Source organism: Dendrobium catenatum, unplaced genomic scaffold (assembly GCF_001605985.2).
Source record: "Dendrobium catenatum unplaced genomic scaffold, ASM160598v2 fragScaff_scaffold_1470, whole genome shotgun sequence".
Taxonomy (NCBI): Eukaryota; Viridiplantae; Streptophyta; class Magnoliopsida; order Asparagales; family Orchidaceae; genus Dendrobium; species Dendrobium catenatum.
Window position 1 is genome coordinate 1,418,302 of NW_021319932.1, and position 19,463 is coordinate 1,437,764.

Genomic DNA, 19,463 nt, shown 5'->3' on the forward strand with positions numbered 1-19,463 from the left:
AATTAATTATAATTAAAAATTAATCATAATTAAATTTAATTAATTATGATTAATAATTAATAATTATAATTAAACATAATTGATCATCATTAAATCTAATTAACTAAATCTAATTTATAATTAATGATAATTAAATATAATTAAAAATAATTCATTATAATCAAATTAAGTCAATTAAAATTAATTCAAATAAATTTATATAGAAATTGAACGGGATTTAAGCTATATCTCATTTGAATGAGATTTAGTTAATCTCCTAATAGCTTAAATCCTCGATTTCCCCTTTCAGCCCCCTCCAATTTATGGGATCAAGCCGAAGAAGCACTTGAAAGGGATAAGGTTACCTTCACAGCACTTGAGCTCCTGTTGTTGGCTTCCGATCGGATAAGAAGAGGAGTCGGGTAGAGCAGTTCGGGCAAGGAGTTGGATGAAGGGATTCAGCTCTCTCTCTCCCTCTCTCTGTGTGTGCGGATCGGAGGAAGGAGCACGAGGCGGGTTCGGATTGGCTGGAGGTCGGAGGAGGGAGTTCGGCGGGAATGGAGGTGGATCAGGTAAGGAGAAGACTCCTCTCTCTCTCTCTCTCTCTCTCTCTCTCTCTCTCTCTCGCCCGAGGGGTCGGACGGAGGTAGAAGGATTGGAGGCAGCAAGACGTCGGGTGAGGAGTTCATGGAAGAAAGCAGAGAGCGGGAGGAAGAGTCGAGCAGCCCCATCGCTATTTAACGACGATTTGGGCGCTCGATCGAGGCGAGCTCGCGGCTTTTGAGTAGGATTTCACGGGAAATCGACTGGAGCGGCGCCGTTTGCAGTAAATTAGCGGGATTTCTGCGGGATTTCCGGCCGGTTTTGTGGATACAAGGTTTGGTCTGATTTGATTTTTTTTTTTTTTTTTTTTTTTTTGTTTCTCTTGTGCATTACACAGAGGTCAACAACTGTATGTTCTTGATGATTTGGATTCTAATCGTGGTTCTCTTTTTCTCTGGAGTTGTTTTGGTAGTAGCTATTCTAGTGGCATCGGCAGCACATTCAGGTTAATTTATTTTGGTCAACATTTTGTTATCTTAATGGATGGGGGTATTTCTTATGTTTTTGGTTTATCCTGGGAATAGCTATTCTAGTGGCTTGGAGGCAGCAGGAAGTTCATTTTCATTACTTTAGGCCAGCCTGTGGTTACAATAGAAGGGAGTTTTCATCCTGTTCTAATTTATTAACTAAGTTTTGTGAAATTAGTCTATAACAAGGATAAGCTAAGTGTTTTAAAGATTCTAAGGCTTTTACCTTTTGAAAGATTTTTTTTCCTGTATTCTAATGTGTTTTCTTATGATTTTACCGACTTCTTCCTTGTATGCCGTTTATGTGTAATTTTTTAATATGAACTCATTTTTCTTATGTTCAGTCTTAAGAGTATGTGTTATATTTGGCTGTCTTGTACCTTTGGTTATGTTGGTGTTTCTTTCTTTTCCAGGTATCATGCTCAAGTTCTCTTTGATCGGCTATCCCATCTGAACCCCGTTGCACATATTCTTGTCTGTGAGGGCTTATTTAGGTACACATGTAATCCTCATTCTAATAATTGAGTTTTTTTGCAAGATTTGACTTGCTTGCATTGTGAGTCTTCTAAGCAATGTTTGCTTAATTGCACTCTTTTTACTTCCATGCAATATGTATTTTAGAATATTCCATTTCTATGTTATTTAAGGCGCCTGAATTTTTTTTTGGGCGGTTATATTGCAAAACATCTGATTATTTGCATGATTCTGACGACTTTCTGTAGGGTTATATATTGTACTTTATATTGCAAACATGGTAACATCATTGACTTGTACAAATGAATTGCCATGCTTTTTTTTTTTTACATCTTTGTTGTCAAATCTTGTTGTGATCTTCGTTGGCCTTATCCCCTTCAATTGAGGTGGATTTATGAATCTTTTGTTGCTATTTAGGCGTACTAATTTATGGTAATTTTATGGCCCGGTTGACATGTTACATTCTTAAAGGATATTATCTATCTTGATAGGGCTATAGAGAAGAGCATCGCCTCCTCTTATGATATTGTTTGTCATAAACGTCTCCAAAACATTGGCAACTCCTTTACCACTTGTTCAGATACCACAGAGTCGGTAATTACATCATCAATTCCAGTTCCTCAGGTTGATCTTTCGAGGGATCTTTTTCAAATGCTTGCTGCTGCTGGTCCTTACCTACATCGTGATACCATTCTTTTGCAGAAGGTATGGCATTAATTAGAAGGGTAAGGTGGTTTTGGATAATATATTGTGATGTACTGTTTTATGAAGAATAACCGCTTGTGTTCTGCTTGTCAAATATTTCCAGGGTTTGTGCTATTTGAGTAGTTATTATTTGATAAATCAATTTGATCGGTCATTGAGCCTAGAAATAATCTTAAATGCATTAATGTGAATAGTGATTATAGTCAATGGTTTTTGATTAAGCAAGGTTTACTATTTTGGCAATTTACGGCTTTCAGCTACTGGTCCTTATGCAATACGTGCCATTCAGCTCATGAACTGATGGCATGGCCTGGAAATTATAAAAAAAATTTGTTATGTACTTGATGATCCACCCTTTGTTGTAATTGTTGAGTTTGATTGGTTAGTATAAAGTTATTTTTTAATTTTTTAATTTTACTATTAACTATCTTGTCTTTAAGCTAGCATAAGATTATTTATAATGAAGTTGGAATTACTATTTTGGTTTTCTATCTAATCAATACAGTTAAAATTATTCAATTTCTTCTATGCAGGTTTGTCGAGTTTTAAGAGCATACTACCTTTCGGCTCAGGAATCTGCTAGTGTTGCTGGAAACCTACTTTCTCATGTTACTGGGGACGTAACTAGAAAACATCCTGGCTTTCAAGCCAAGGAAGCCAGGTTGAGGGTTGAGGAGGCTCTAGGAGCTTGCTTGCTCCCATCGTTGCAGTTAATACCTGCAAATCCAGCAGTGGGGCAGGGAATATGGGAAGTTCTTTCCCTACTTCCATATGAGGTTTCCATGATTTTCTCTTTGTTATTATTCCTTTATTAGAGGTTTTACAGTATTTTATGGAGGTGGCTGATATTTGTAGGCCCGTTATCGTCTGTATGGTGAATGGGAGAAGGACGATGAATGCATTCCTATGGTCCTTGCTGCAAGGCAGATTGCAAAGGTTCATGAAAGTTTCTCTCAATTCCTTATGTTTGCATGGTTGTATGGTTAAACTTTTTATTCTCTTTTTCAGTTGGACACTCGTAGATTATTGAAACGACTTGCCAAGGAAAACTTAAAGCAACTTGGTCGTATGGTGGCCAAGCTTGCTCATGCTAATCCAATGACTGTTTTACGAACCATTGTTCACCAGGTATCATGTTTATCTGAAATGTTGTTTACCATTTATAAATTCTAAATTCTAAATTGCCAGATTCATTCATTCTGAATTTTATTATAAATCTGATGGTACAACCTTGTCTTGCAGATTGAGGCATACAAGGATATGATAACACCTGTTGTAGATGCTTTCAAATATTTAACACAGGTGCAAAATTGTTTCTTAAATATTTTGGCATAAAACATACTGTTTCTTGCTATTTTTTTCTATATTTTGCCTGAGAGATTGAGGGACACCACCAACCCTAACATTTCCCAATGTATCTACTTTTATTATGGTGATAATCAAAGTAACAATTTCTATAAACATTTATATGCTAATGACCGGTGGAGCTTATGTCATCAATAACCGTTGGTCTATCTATTCAGATATTATATTTAAGGGAAAAGTTCTTATATAAGGATAACACATAATGCTATATTGGAAAGTAAAAGCAACCTGATTTTAAAACTTTAATTTGGTGTGATTTCTTTTCTTTTGCTTCTAAAAATTGCAATAGTGTGTTTTGCTGAATCTCTCAACTTAGTAGATGATTCATGGCTTCCATAAGCCTTTCCAATTAAATATGAAGCAAGATTTCATGGCAACCTGATTGCATTAAAAACATGGGCTTTCTTTTGTTGACCGTTGACCTCTACTCACCGACCGGCTCCCACTACCCCACTCACACATGATTTCACAACCGCCCACTCACCCACTCCACGGCTCTAAAACCCCAAAGAAACCGCTCGCTTGACGCTCTTGATTCGAACTCATGCATGTAAGAAAGCCTCGCTTGCCTCTCCCTATGCGTTCACATGGACCCGCACATGAAGCCCAGCCGTCGATCCCTCTCTTCCAACCTCACTATGACGCACACAGAGATCTCAGCTGCCCATCCCATCTTCTGCCATGCACACTCCTACCTGAAGCTAGCATCGCCTGACCCATATCGTAGCCTTTTTCCTGATCCTGTGCTTGACTTTCCAACCCGATCCTGCACTTGGTTTCCAACTTGATTCACTCCGGGCTTCTCAACTTGATCTCGCTAGCTCGTCGATCCTTCCCAATCTCGTGCGCCCAGCAGTCCAGCCAGATCGGACCCTAACTCCTTCCAATGAGTGGCATGGCATGGCAAGTTTGTGTTATATAATAATAATAATAATAATAATAATAATAATAATAATAATAATAATAATAATAATATTTTTTAAATATTTTGGCATAAAGCTTGTTGTTTCTTGTTATCTGTTTCTATATTTTGCCTAAGAGACTGAGGGGCACCACCAACTCTAACATCTCCTAGTGTATCTACTTTTATTACAGTGATAATTAAAGTAACAATTTCTAAGAACATTTATATGCTAATGACCAGTGGAGCTTATGTCATCAATAACTGTTTGTCTATCTATTTAGATATTATATTTAAGGGAAAAGTCCTTGTATAAAGATAACGCATAATGCTATATTGGAAAGTAAAAATGTCCTTATTTTAAAACTTTAATTTGGTGCGATTTCTTTTCTTTTGCTTTTAAAAATCGCAATAGTGAGTTTTGTTGAATCTCTCAACTTAGTAGATGATTCATGGGTTCCATAAGCCTTTCCAATTAGATATGAAGCAAGGTTTCGTGACAACCTAATTGCATTAAAAACAAAAGCATTCTTTTGTTGACCGTTGAATTCTAATCATCGGCCAGCATCCACTACCCCGCTCACACACGATCTCACAACCGCCCACTCACCCCCTCACACGATGCTAAAATCTCCAAAGGAACCGCTCGGCTGACGTTCCTGATTCAAACTCATGCAAGTAAGAAAGCCTCGCTTGTCCCTCCCAGTTCGTTCGCACGGACCTGCATGCGAAGCTTAGCCGTCGATCCTTCTCTCCCGACCTTCCTGTGCTGCACACAGAGATCCCATCCACCGATCCCGTCTTTTGCTGTGCATGCTCCTACCTGAAGCCAACTTCCGCCTGCACCCGACCCCGATTGTAGCCTTCATCTTGATCCTGTGCTCCAATATGATCCCACTCCCAACTTCTCAACTTGATTCTACAAGCTCGTTGATCCTTCCCAATCTGCTGCGCCCAGCCCGATCGACCCCATACTCCTTCCAACGAGTGGCATGGTAGGACAAGTTTGTCAATAATAATAATAATAATAATAATAGGTACTACAACAGGGATCGCCGAACACTCATACCGTGACTAATTAGTGTCCCAAAGTCCTCGACTGTCGAATCTTATCTGACTTGGTGGATTTGACCAAACTCCATTCTTGGGGAGGAGGCATCAAAAAGCTGCTAAATTTTAAGGAAAATTAAAAGGAGTTTTTTTTTTTTTTTAAATTTACATTAGCAAGTGTTGTGAGCAAATTAAAGATTAAAGACTTATGCTGGGGCTACTCAACGTCCCGAAGCCCTCGGCTGTCAAATCCTATTTGGTCGGGCGGATGGAAAGGGCAAGTGCTCTCCCTACCTTCCTTCGCATGCAGGGGACGTTGGGAGCTGTCGAATTTTCAAATGAGAAAGACACCCCTCCTGCTGCACATAATTAATGAAATAAATAAATAAATAAGGGGATAAAAATCATTAAAAAAATTGGCTAAAAGTGCTAAAAAACCCATACAATAGCTCTGATACGCCAAAATATTCTCCTCATGTGCTTCAAGATTTACATTAAAGTTCCTAAATGTAAGATATGAGAATGATGTAGAACGGGTATGGGGTTTTGAGTCCTATGGGTCTTGAAGAGCAAATCGACATCTAAACAGCAACTTTTGGCAATTTCTGAGTGGGAACAACCATCAATCTTGGTCTTGAATCCTTGGATAGAGGTTAGGGATCCTTCCAAGCGGCTGGACGACAAGTTGTATGTCTCAGGAAATCCGAACAGCAGCCATAAGAGGGCGTTGGACAGCAGCAGGAGGGTTCTGGCAGCGGCACAATGATTTTCCTTTGCTGGAATTTCCAGGGCAGCAGCAGTTTTGAGGCTTCCGTAGGGTGGGGAAACAAGGACAGCGGCTGGAAATCCTCTGGCAGCAGTATTGGGGGCTAGGAGAATTCCACGTGGAGGGAGTTTGGGAGGTTTTAAGGGAGAAAACTAATGTAAGGGGATTGGGAAAATTCGGCCAGCAAGGGGGGAAACGGGGATGGAGTTAATTCCAAAATAGAATCAGGATTTTTGGTAAGATTTTAAGAGGTGGATGCACAGGAGGGATTTCGGCCAGGTGAGGTGGATGGGTTTGAATTATTTCCAAGAGAGAGTAGGGGCTTTAGGAAATAAATCTTTAGGATTTAATATATGGGCCGGCGGCTTAATGGTGATGGAGGAGATTGGGGAGGTGATTTGGGTTACTTAAATAAGGCTTTTAAGAATTAGGAAAGTGTTTAAATAAATCCAATTTGAATTTGAGATTCAAATGGATTTAATTTAAAACTTTCCTAAAATAGGTTTGATGAATTAGGAAAGGTTTTGAAATTTAAATCCAATCTAATTAGAGGTTAATGTGGATTTGATTTGAAAACTTCCAAAAATAGAGTTCTAAATTTGGAAATATTTCAAAATTCAAATTTGATTGAACAATCAAGGTTTTCCAAAGGAGGCTTGGAGGAAAAAGGTAAGTAGGGAGGAAGGTTTGAAATTTTGGAGGCAAAGGGGATTGGGATATGACCGGTGGCTAGGTTAGGGCTTGATGGGAGTTGGCGGTTTGGGAGGGGAGGATGGATAGCCGAGTGGGGAGGATGGATAGCCGAGTGGGAAGGAATTAGGTTATGGCTTGATGGAAGTTGGCGGTTTGGGAGGGGAGGATGGATAGCCGAGTGGGAAGGAGGGTGGATTGGTTAGGGAAGTGAATTGGTAAGGGGAGGGCGGCAGTTGGGGTGACCCGTGGGAGGAGATGGATGAAAATGACGACTAGGAGCACAATAAGAAGGAAAATAAACAAAATATAGAAGATACAACCGCGAGCCTGGACCCATCGTGCGGCTGACGGGTACTACGTTGCCCTTCTCAAAGGGACTTCACGCCACGAGCTCGGACCCATCTTGCGGCTGGTGGAAACTCCGATCACTCCCATAGGATTCTCACCCAAGTTCTCTCCAAAGAACACAAGTGCAAAGAAAATTTTATTTCTTAATAACTCATCATTGATCTAATATAAGAGCAAGAGCCTCTATATATAGGCTTTAAAAGAAATTAAAAGACAACTTTGCCCCCTTAGTCTTATATAAGACAATACTCTTAAATAAGGGTAAAAACAACAAATGCAAAACTAAATCAAAATATAATTAATAAACAAAAAAAAGGAGTGATCTAAGCCGTCGATTTTCGTCTCTTCCTTTGATTAACGTCCACCGTCGGATGTCCGCATCATTCTCCCGGGGTGGAAAAGAGCTCGACTCCGTCGAGTCTGCATCCCGGGTAACCATGCTCTGATAGAGAATGCTTCACGGATTCAATACAAATTTTCAAGTACCCCTATAATAGCTCCAATCTAAGGTTGAAAATACATTCGCATGTGCTCCGATCGTTAGATTTGATTTCTAAATCTAATAGTCCGAGAATGCTACGCGGGTCAAATATTTCAAGTTTCATCCTCCTTGAAAGGACTGGAGTTGACTAGGCTTGGATTAACAAGCAAACGCCTAATCACAAATCTACTGTAACTCTTCGGAGGCTTTCTAAATGAAATTCATCTTAAAATATAAATATTCAATTTTAGTGTTTGTATAATCATCAATCGTTAAACCTGGTCCTCTTTTAGTAAGTGAACAGAGATGATAAGGCTTAAATAACTAATTATGTAACACCTTGATGATGATTGTGTTGACAGAAAATCTTAATTGGAGGGGACCCTATTTTCATAATACTCAAACCTCAAAGCAAAATACAAATATTTCTCCACCCCGAAGATGTACATGTTGACAAACTTTCAACCTGAGGTTCCACACAAATTTCAAAGCAATGACCCCAAATCGTAAAGTTAATTGTTAGGGGCTCAAGTTTAAATAAAAATTCTATATCCACAAATCTTCAATATGCAAAATACATGCAGTTCCACAGGAGAAGATCTGTCAAGAGGTGTTGCAGTTCTTAAGGAGTTGTTAACCGTCCGGTGGACACAATTGGCGGGAAAGACTGGCGGGGCTGTTCTTTGTAAACAACATATATCCTTTTTAGTTGTGTAAATCTAGGACCAAGGTGGAGATTATTTGATATTAGTCCAAGATTTAGGTTTATACTTTCTTTAGTTTCTTGAATAGCTTGTATTGCCATTGATGTAGCTATTTATTGCCTATAAATAAAGCTATAGGTTGTATTAGTGAACATGATTAAGCAATGATAATTCTGATTCAGCTCTCTCCTTGTCTCCTTCCCTCTCGCCCCCCTCCTCTCCCAAGAAGCTTAAGAAGGAAGTGCTTCTTCCTCTCATTGAAGATCCTAAAAGGTTCCTTCTGTCGGGTTGGGTCGTTTACCTCCACTAACTAAGTAGACGAGGGACCTTGACAGCTTAGGTCAACGAAACCATGTGATCTTGATCGGGCTCGTCCTTATTCCCCCATCACCCATTTTAAATTTTAGAGTGATAAATTTCAAATCTTAAAAATTCCTAAAATATAATTTTAAAATCTCTAAAGTTGCTGCTACTATACGATAGGTACTCAGTGTTTATCTCACGACTATTCTTAATTTAAAGTTTTCTCTCATTATCGGGAGGGGTTATTAATTATAGGGGTTTGCGCTTATAGGAAACCAGAACTCAGGTCATAAAGTCCTCGCAAAATGAGGCGAAATCTCTGGGTAGTATCTAATAAAGTCTAATCTGCCTTCTGAAAATTTACCCCATAATTTTAATCCGTTAAAACTCTTCCCGTCAACTAAAGAGGCGCGGAGAGGCTAGGGTACAAATTTTTGTAGACCACATGTTTCAAGCATGATAATAATGAAATAAATTATAAATATCATTCATGAGCAAAAGATAATGAGCATTGCAAATTATTTCATGTGCTTTTTTGTGGCATTTATTAAGCAAATAGAAATTTAGTGCCTAAATCTTATCGGTAGCTAGCGGTGGTAGGTCCATCAAACTTAATAATCTTCTTGGATTCCTTGGCTGTCACATCATACTCCCATCTTGGTGCCATATTTAGAGCACATGCCACACAAATAGTGATGCTTTTATATTAGTGTTTGTATATAGGGTCAGGTGCTTGTGTCTAACATGACCTGAAAACTGAAATTTTCAAAGAGAGCTTCCATATGAACAGTTTCTTTCTCAAAGGAGTCATTACATATAGGAATTAATATTGGCATAAGGTTTTTATCTATTGAATAATTTAATTCCATAAAAGGTCCTTTTTTTTTAATTGGCCCAATAGCCAAATGAACAACATTTTTTTTCAAAAATTCCTGAAATTTCAATTGCTTGATTGTCCCACTAATCTAGATTATTCATAGCATAAATCATCGTGAAATTGATTCAAATACTATATATATTTTATTTTAAAGAATATATAGTTTAATATTGAAAAAAATCAAACAAACATCGATTTACCAAAGCAAATGGTGGTGATGAGTTTTTAGAATTTCCTTAAATTCTTTGTTTTTAAATTCAACCAGAAGTTTTTCAGCTCTTCCCCTTGACTATTTTATGTATAGGCATTTCCAATGACACTCTTTGTGTCCATCTTCCTTCTGATGAGCAAACCTAAGATATTGGCAAAGTTCTTACACTATCGTGTAAGCTTAGTTTGAAGGCTGGAAGATAGTACAAGCAAACTTTTGACCGTTCGTAAGCTTAAAGGAGGAGTTGGAAGGGAGAATGTGAAATGCTTATTGGTGATGGTGGAAATGTTAACTTTATAAATTCAAGCTCTAACACCACCTTGAAGATCAGTTAAATTTTAGGGGAATAAGGTGTAGCATGACCCTCTACTTTGTGACAATCAATTGTAGCTTATCGTCTAACACGGTTGTTGTTCTTCTCCTTTCATCAAAAAGAGATGAGCATTTCTTAATGCATCACCAGAATTAACAGTCTTCTCTCGGTTTTGCTAACTAGGCCTTAAATCTACTGGCCTAATCCCATTCCTAATGTTGCAATAAACAAGTGGTCATGTCTCCCTTCCTCATATCTTTCAAACCTTAGTTTTGAACACATTATTCCTGTTGCTTACATTTTTGGTAGAGTATTTTCTTTTACTGATTTTGCTGTAAATACCTAAAAGACTTTTTTTTTTGTGCGTGTGTGCAGTTAGAGTATGATATTCTAGAATATGTTGTAATTGAACGATTGGCACAAGGTGGGCGTGAGAAGCTAAAAGATGATGGGCTTAATTTATCAGACTGGCTTCAGTCTCTTGCATCTTTTTGGGGTCACTTGTAAGGATCTTCCCTCTTTGAATTCGGCAAATTATACTGGCATTATTTTGTTTCTTTTTTTATGTTGTCTTAATTTATAATATTATGGATCACATCTACCTGTTTTTTGGATTGGTTACTTTTTGTTTTGCTTGTGTAAGCTATTAGATGGAAAATCATGATTTGTTTCTCAAGTTTCCGAAAGTCAGCAGTTCATTAAATTCGAACTTGCATTCAATATTTTGTTGACCTTAATGCCTTCTGAGAAAGAGCTTCTTGGGTGGGTTGCCTACAGAAACTGTTTCTGATTTGTTTTATGTCTAGCCCTGAATGCTTCTAATTTTATGAATTTACTGCCCCGGTTTTCAATATTTGAAATTCAAGCTTATTTCCATTTTCATAGTCTGTAATAAAAAACTATTCAATTTGTCAATAGTGCCACAATTTTTTTTGAAAAATAGGTTTTATATGAGAGTTTAGCCATGAAACCATTATTTATTTAATATATTAAAATGTGTTTGAGATTATCATGAACCAAAATTCCTAGCGGTGAAAGGTGATACATAATATGCTTTCCCTGTTTTTAAGATAAGAGGCCATGTGTGATAAATGTAGTAATAAAATCTTGATTATTCATTTTTTGGATAACATACAAACATTCATATCTGTATATATATTGATATCTAAACCATTAGGTACATAATATAATATCTGTAACTACTGCAGTGAACTGTGAGCATGGTTCTCTTGTAGGTGCTTGGATAAGGTGTGTTGAAGCGATAGTGTCTCCCAATTCTAGATGAGTGCCATTTTAATGCATTTTTAATGAGGTTATCGTCTTTGATATATTGCTCTCTTTGCGGTCAGATTGTTTTTACATTGGATGAGGCGTTTACTGACTGCATACTGGTGTAGATTTCTACTTTTTTTTTTTTTTTCTGTATTTCATGAACTAGAGATAGAGTGGACGGATGCACCCCACAATATATATATATATATATATATATATATAATTGTTAGGCATTCCAATCATCACTAGATTTCTTGCAGGTGCAAGAAGTACCCCTCAATGGAGTTGAGAGGCCTTTGGAACCCAAGAGACATCATAAATAAAAACAATAAAAAACTATAGAAATAACGTTTAATAAAAAGATAAATATGAACTAAAATGTTAGCTAATAATGAGTTAACCCTTAGTTCAATAAGTGAACTAAAGACCAGCTCATAAATGAGCTAAAATTTCAGCTCAATTTTGATTGAGCTTGTAAACTCGAGGGAGGCCAAAATTGATTTATTTTGGACATGAGTTGACCCCCCTTTGTCTACATCACCCAGACACAAGCATTCGATAATTATAGATACAAGGAATCTGAAGCCTAGCCTCCATCTCTTCTTGTGCTCTCTCCGACCTCGACTGCTGGTAACCAGCTCCCCCACCTCCGACTACCGCATATGATCAAAGCCAACAAAAGCAGTGGAAGCCCTGGCCCTTCTCGCTCTCTCCCGTTCTCTATTCGCAATAGGCCTGTCGCTCCCACATGATCGAACACAAGAAGCCGCCAACGATCGACCTCCCACACGATCGAACACAAGAAGCCACCAACGAGCCCGCTAGTCCAATCCGTCTGATTCCGCCTTTTGCTCTCGATCCACCTCTGAATTTGCACACAAGATCCTTGCCAATCTCTCATCTCTCTCACTCGACCGACCGCACACCCTCTTTTCTCTCCTCTGTTAATATATGTATATATATTAAGCAAGAGAGGAAATGGATTTTTAAAGTTTAAACATGTATCAAAGACCTCCACCATTAATCTTAGGTCTGGCCAGGAGTGAGCAAATTGAAGCCCCTTGCCATTGATCGTTGATTTGGGTGGGATGACATTTTAAGATATTTTGAATGCGGGAATGAAGGTCCTTGGCTTATTAAAATGAATTTGAAGACTTAGCACTTCCATGATTTAACCAGATGAAAATATGGAATAACAAGTTGTTTAATAGTAACTGATTGTCAAACTAAAAAAAAAAATTCAATAGTTTTAAAGATCAAGTTCAAATGATGGTGACATTATGTTAGTGATTACAAACATGCCTCTTATATCAGGAGAAATTGATCAAGACAATCACGATGTTGATGAAATAATAACACCAGCTATTGTCTTCTTACCCCGTGATAATGATATGATTAAGCTTATTGTACCAATTGAATCTTCTTCTTAATGAACTTCTCAAATAGACCTAAGCATTAGTATTTCTGTTGCGAATACGTATAAAATATTGCATGAAAATTAAATGAGATAAATAGATAAACATTAAGAGTTATATTTATGCTTATTATTTTTTCTTGCATAATACATATAAAATATATACAAAATATTAAATAGCACAACTTAAAAAATGGCATACAAAATCATAGCATGGAAATTGAAACTTTATATTATTTTGATATTCTTTTATTAATGATGTTTTGTTCTATAATAAACTTATTGAGCTATAGTTAAAAATTATTTATTTGGAGGATTCATCTCCATTCCCTTTGATTATTTAGTATTTATTTGAAGGACATTGGGTTTCGATATCTAAAGGAGAGGATGCTAGTCGTTGTCTCATTCTTTGTGGTTGATTTTGGCGTGGAGGGGGTAAAGAACGTCAATTATTGGACTTTGGAGTTAAGCTTTAGCGTCGAGTTGGGAGACGTGCATGCGTGAGTTGAGCTTTGAGTTGGCGATTGGATTTTAGATCCAGCCATGTCGACCCAAAACCTAGCCAAGCATATGAGAAAGAAAATCATTGGGCAACAAGATTTGCAAGAGAAGAGTTGGAGAGGGAAATAAAAAATAAAAAGTGTGTTTTTTGTGAAAATTTATTTAAGTTTTTAGGTCATGAATATTCAATTTTTTTAATTAAGCACATGATAAATGTTTCGGATGAGTGTCGGGCCAGCTTTCGTGCCGAGAAATTATTTTGTGCGGTTACCGGACTGTCCAGAGGCGAATCAGAATGCGCCACGTCACCCGGTACACAGCACCGGTACACAACAAAAGAATGATGTGGCCCACCCTTATTCACCTTTACATGAAGTGTTGGTGTATCATGGATGCTATCTATGACTAGTATATAATGTGTGGTATAATGCATATGATATTGGCATGCCACCGCTATTTAATTCAAACCATCAAGCTCTATGACATTTGCAATCTCACTAAAAGTGGAATGCATGCCATGCAAAATGGATTGTATTAATGCAAATGTATTCTTTTGTATTAATGCAAGATAATTCTCCTCTCATTCCTCTTCTAGTTCAGCTCATGAAGAGGAACTTGGATTTTCTGCTTGGTCAGACTCTGCTTGGTCCTCAGGAGGGATAGTTGTTATAGCGGTAGTAGATCCAATCTTGTGGTGGTGTTGGGAGAATTTTATGGGGGACTGCTCATTATGATGCCTCATCATGTAGATCACCTGTATGGCCTTGGATACATAGCCTAAGTGTTACACCCTGATGTTCACCTTGAGGAGCTTGTGTGGGTTCTTCTGCTATCACAATGGGTGATAGGTGGCTATTAGGAGCCTTTATGGCCTATGTAATAACTAGCCTTTGGTGGTGCTTCTTCATCAAGCCCATTCTTTTATGAGCTTGAGGACACTGTGCACTTTTGGCAAACATAGATTCGAGATTATTCCTTTGCATTGCAGGGTCCTGACATTGTTGAGTCCAGAAAGATTTCTTCAGGTCGCCAACAGAGCTATACCTTTTCACATATTTTAGATTTATAAATTTGTTGTAGATGAGAATACTCACTTTGATTCCAGAGCTGGTTGTGTTGGTTGTTGCTCGGGTTGAAATTGTTGAGCATGTAGTTCAGCATTTCTTCTTTTCTTCTACTTGCCGGACAGTTGTTCTCCAAATGAGGAACAAGGTCTTTCAGATTTGAAAGGCTCAGTTGGCATGGTGATAGTGTTTGTAGTTATGTTAGAGCTTTTGTAAAGTGGCAGTTTTCCTTCATGATTGGGGGCTAGATATTGTAGTTTTTTGAAGACTGAGATCTTATGTGGGGCCTTTGCGATGATGGCAGCTTCAATCAGCCTTGATCGTTGTATGGGAAGGTGTGCATGTTACGCAGATGCTTCAGCCAAATGAGGCCTTCTAGTATGCGCTCAAATAGGCATGCCGTGAAAAGTAGTGGCGACAACCATGATAGTGAAAGTAAAAATTTGCAGGCCACAAAATTGGATGGTGATATAATCATCTCTAGTATTGCCAATGGCACGAGCATCTCTAGTATTTGTAAGATCGTTGGTGAGCTGGATGTTGGCTCCACATTTAAGTTGTTCAGTGAAAGGTGTACTATGAAGATCCATTCTGCATAAATAAAAGATGAGGATTAGTAATAAGTATTTGACATATCACTCTATACTTTCAAAATGCAAAGGTACAATAATATGTCGCATTGCATTAATTGAGCAAGCTTTTTGTGATAATTATAAGCATTCAAAATCATGTTCATTCATCTTAAATCACGCAACATTCTCCAGCCTCAAATTTAGGTGTTTAATGCATTGGTCGAAGCTTATGCATGTAAATTGATTTCAATATTCAAAGGTGTTACACAAACTCTTTGATGCGATTTCCCGACATGCTTGTGCATTTCTTGAAGCACTTGTGCAATGCACTTACATGCTTGCATAATTTTCAATACACTTAATAAATGCGCTTACACATTCACTAGTAGATTACGTTTTTTATGTGCTTGCATAATGCATTAGCAGGTTTTTAGTACATTTGCTTGGTATGTTTAGGGGACGCATAGACATGATTTTTTAAAGTGATTTGACGTGCCCTGCATACTTAAAATGGCAGTATGATCCGTGATGTGCAATTGCAAGCTGCATTGTCGTATTAAAGATTTTTTGTTTAGGTGGCTTTTTCTATTCACGGAGCATAGTCTTGGCTCATGGCACATGTACAAGCTTTCTTTTGGACAATTAATGTGCGCAAAACTTAGGCATTCATAGGCCCATGACATGCAATTTGTTTTACTATATCTTTTTTGTTTAGAAACCATTCACATGATTGCAACTATTTCATATATGTAAGGGTCTAATGTGATGGTTGTTTGCATGAATGTATTATCATTAAAGCATGCTTGTGACTTTGCATTTTAAATTGATTACTGCTCGCATTCTATTCGCTTGTGCGTATGTTGAGGATCTGATTGCAAGAAAGGAAAGCATGAGCTGGAATCCAAAATTTATTTCACATTATTCTTTTTTATTGTCTCATATGATTGGATTCTTCTATCCTACCATGTTAAAAAATGTTTATATGAGTCTTTGTATACTTTTTTGAAATTTACAAAATTTTCACTCCGTCAAAAAAGGCACACACATATACTTATATTTGAATTTCCTCAATGTGCTAAGAAAGACGAGCACAAAATTTACCCGTTGCATCAAGAACATCACCTACGAGTTTCCCAGTTGCATTATGGCACGCAAGCTTCATTTGTTGCGTCGAATGCATCCCATTTGAAATTTTAGAGATTTTTGAGAGTTTGTGAATTTATACGAAAGGTTGGAGTAACTCCAGTGGAAGGTAAGATTAGAGAGAGTCGCCTTAGATAGTTTGGTCACATAAAACGACTGCCTTCCAATGACCCAGTTAGGAAAGTAGATGTATTAGATTTGGCTTAAGTTAATAAAGGTAGAGATAGACCTAAAAAGATTTGGTTAAAAAATATTAGAAATAATATTTATTTATTAGATTTAAATGAGAATTTGGCTCTTAACAAGACACAATTGAGAAAGAAGGATTAATGTAGCTAACCTCACGTAGTGGGATTAAGACATTGCTGTTGTTGTTGTTGTTCTTTCTTTTTCTCATTATTTTTCTTTTTTGCTTTTTGTTCTCTCTGTTTTAGAGAGAGAAATATGAGAGAGGATGGAATGAGAGAGAGGAGGTTGAGAAAGTATGTGAGAGAGAATCAGTGAAGGAGAGAGAGAGATGGAGAAAGCAATAGAGAGAGACAAAATGAGATGGAGGGTAGTTTGATAACATGATTTGAGGAAATGTAAACAACTAAGCAACCAAGGTTAATTTGCATAGATTTATGATGGATATAATTTTCTTCTTTATAAAGCTTACTCCAAACAGTTGGGATAAGAGTAAATAATGATGAAGAATCCTAATTTTCATTTCCGCTGGACATTGTGGGAATAAGTTGTGCTATTGTAGGAGCATATATCAGATGGATTGCATTTGAAGAAGCTTCTATGCTGGGTGATCCTTAGATTGTTGTGGTTTAGAATATTTATTAATTACCATTACATGTTTGAAGTAATCTTTTTTTGTTTTATGGTTTTTGTATTTCTGTGTTTTGAGCTGTTGTTTTAAAATGCTAACATGCTTTCTTTCTAATTCTTGTGTTCTTTCTTGATCATTCATATTTTGTACAACTCCTTGTTTTTCCATTATCATTTTAAATAGGATAGTTCAATCAGAATCAATCAATCATCATCGTCATTAGTCTTATCTCAACAGTTATGGGTTGAAAGCAGAATCAATGTTTTTAATTTATAATCTATAAGTGCAAGTTGTTCATTGTTGTATGTCTTTTTCTGATTTTAGCTCTTTATTGACGTCTATGGTTAGTTTTTTAAACATAACTTATTATTTACCCACTTGTCGTGCATTAGTTGCTTCTAATTTATTTTGTGTAAGCATTAAAAACAGATTATTTTTCTTTATGTTTTATTTTCTCCTAATGCAGGCACTAAGCAAATCTACTATGAGGCTGAGAGACTCGTTGCTTCCAAAGGAAGAACCTAAGTTGGCTATACCTCTTTTATTACTTATAGCACAACACCGCTCCATGTAAGATTGCCAACTTTCATCAATTTTAGGATATTTTGAATAGTGTGCCCTGTTTTAGATTAAACAGCACCATCCCACATGATAATTCTTGGCTGTTTCTCTTTCCTTTGCTTAACAACACACCACATTCTCTCCACCCAAATCACCAAGAAAAATTAGTATGGAATATTGAATCTCAGTGGAGTATTATCAGTATTTGCAATGACTGAAACAATTTTTCTAATTGGAAAATATGTTTCTTAATGGCTTCGTTAAGGTTTTTACTTCTTGTTCTTCTCAGGGTTGTAATACACGCTGATGCTCCCTACATTAAAATGGTTAGCGAGCAATTTGACCGTTGTCATGGAACACTTCTTCAGTATGTGGAATTTCTCTTAAGTGCTGTTACTCCAACTTCATCATATGCTCAGCTAATCCCCTCACTGAATGATCTTGTTCACCAATACCACCTCGAACCAGAGGTAATTTTTCATTTTCTATCTATCACTTTCTAAACGGTTTCTACTAGCCGATATATTGAAGCTCCTCCCTATCTATAATTACTGATAACACCTTTAATCGTGTGCTATTAAATTGGTTTTTTCTCCCTTCCGTGTGATTGTTTTATTTCCAATCAGGTGGCTTTTCTAATATACCGACCGGTACTGAGGCTCTTCAAATGCAACAGTCCTGAAGTCTTTTGGCCCCTAGATGCGATGGAAGAAACTCTTGTGACAATTGAAGGAAATGATGTTGAACAATCTTCTAGTAACATTGTTTTGGATCTGGGTACTTCCAAAAATCTAATCACGTGCGTTCTCTTGCACAATGAGATTTTTGTTCTCACCTGTTTTATTGGACTATTGGAGGTCTTATGCCTGTTGATTTTTATTTTATCAATATTCAACTATCCTTTCCTGACAGTGCTTTTGTTCTTTGCAGGTGGGTAGATCTCTTGGAAGGAGTTAGATCAATGCTACCTGTTAAAGCTTGGAATAGCCTCTCTCCTGACCTCTACGCCACATTTTGGGGGCTTACTCTTTATGATCTTTATGTTCCAAGAAATCGATATGAAGCAGAAATTGCGAAGCAACATGCTGCTATTAAAGCATTAGAAGAGCTCTCTGATAATTCAAGCATGGCTATTACAAAACGTAAGAAAGATAAGGAACGAATCCAAGAATTACTTGATAGACTTGCCAGTGAGCTTCAGAAGCATGAACAACATGTTGCATCTGTGCACCATAGGCTTAGACGGGAGAAGGACAAGTGGTTGAGTTCCTGCCCTGACACATTAAAAATTAATATGGAATTTCTTCAGCGATGTATTTTTCCACGCTGCATCTTCAGCATGCCTGATGCTGTGTATTGTGCTAAATTTGTGCACATGCTACATTCTCTTGGAACACCATTCTTCAACACGGTCAATCATATTGATGTTCTCATTTGTAAGACATTACAGCCCATGATCTTCTGCTGCACCGAGTATGAAGCTGGCAGATTGGGAAGATTCTTATATGAGACACTTAAAATGGCATACTATTGGAAGGTTATTGACCTTTTGAAATAAGAGCATGACTATTCATTTATGAATTAATTAATTATCTTGATCCACCAATTATTCAGAAGCTCCTTTTTTGCAGAGTGATGAATCTATTTATGAACGTGAATGTGGAAACATGCCTGGGTTTGCTGTTTATTACAGATATCCCAATAGTCAGCGTGTGGCCTACGGCCAATTTGTTCGAGTATGTTCATACTCTATATAAACAATAAGCTAATGAATATCTAATTTTATCACTTATGCTGTGCACATTATTTGAAGTTCATTTTTTGCTCAGCACTTAGTAACTACCTTGGTAATAGAAGATGTCTGTCTTTAGGGTTTGTA

At 37.2% G+C, this 19,463-nt stretch overlaps 1 protein-coding gene across 1 annotated transcript in view; it reads left to right on the forward strand.

Annotated features, from left to right (window-relative positions):
* Positions 1-19,463, forward strand: part of LOC110110464 (THO complex subunit 2) — a 67,611-nt gene that overhangs the window by 37,567 nt on the left and 10,581 nt on the right. Inside the window, exons 13-27 of the mRNA XM_028700204.1 lie at positions 1,463-1,543; positions 2,015-2,228; positions 2,762-3,004; positions 3,084-3,164; positions 3,237-3,356; positions 3,471-3,530; positions 10,616-10,743; positions 11,773-11,804; positions 14,586-14,679; positions 14,844-15,062; positions 17,453-17,593; positions 17,874-18,054; positions 18,211-18,383; positions 18,515-19,121; positions 19,216-19,320. Of these exons, the coding sequence (XP_028556037.1) occupies positions 1,463-1,543; positions 2,015-2,228; positions 2,762-3,004; positions 3,084-3,164; positions 3,237-3,356; positions 3,471-3,530; positions 10,616-10,743; positions 11,773-11,804; positions 14,586-14,679; positions 14,844-15,062; positions 17,453-17,593; positions 17,874-18,054; positions 18,211-18,383; positions 18,515-19,121; positions 19,216-19,320 (2,479 nt within the window). The remainder of the gene's footprint in view (positions 1-1,462; positions 1,544-2,014; positions 2,229-2,761; positions 3,005-3,083; positions 3,165-3,236; positions 3,357-3,470; positions 3,531-10,615; positions 10,744-11,772; positions 11,805-14,585; positions 14,680-14,843; positions 15,063-17,452; positions 17,594-17,873; positions 18,055-18,210; positions 18,384-18,514; positions 19,122-19,215; positions 19,321-19,463) is intronic.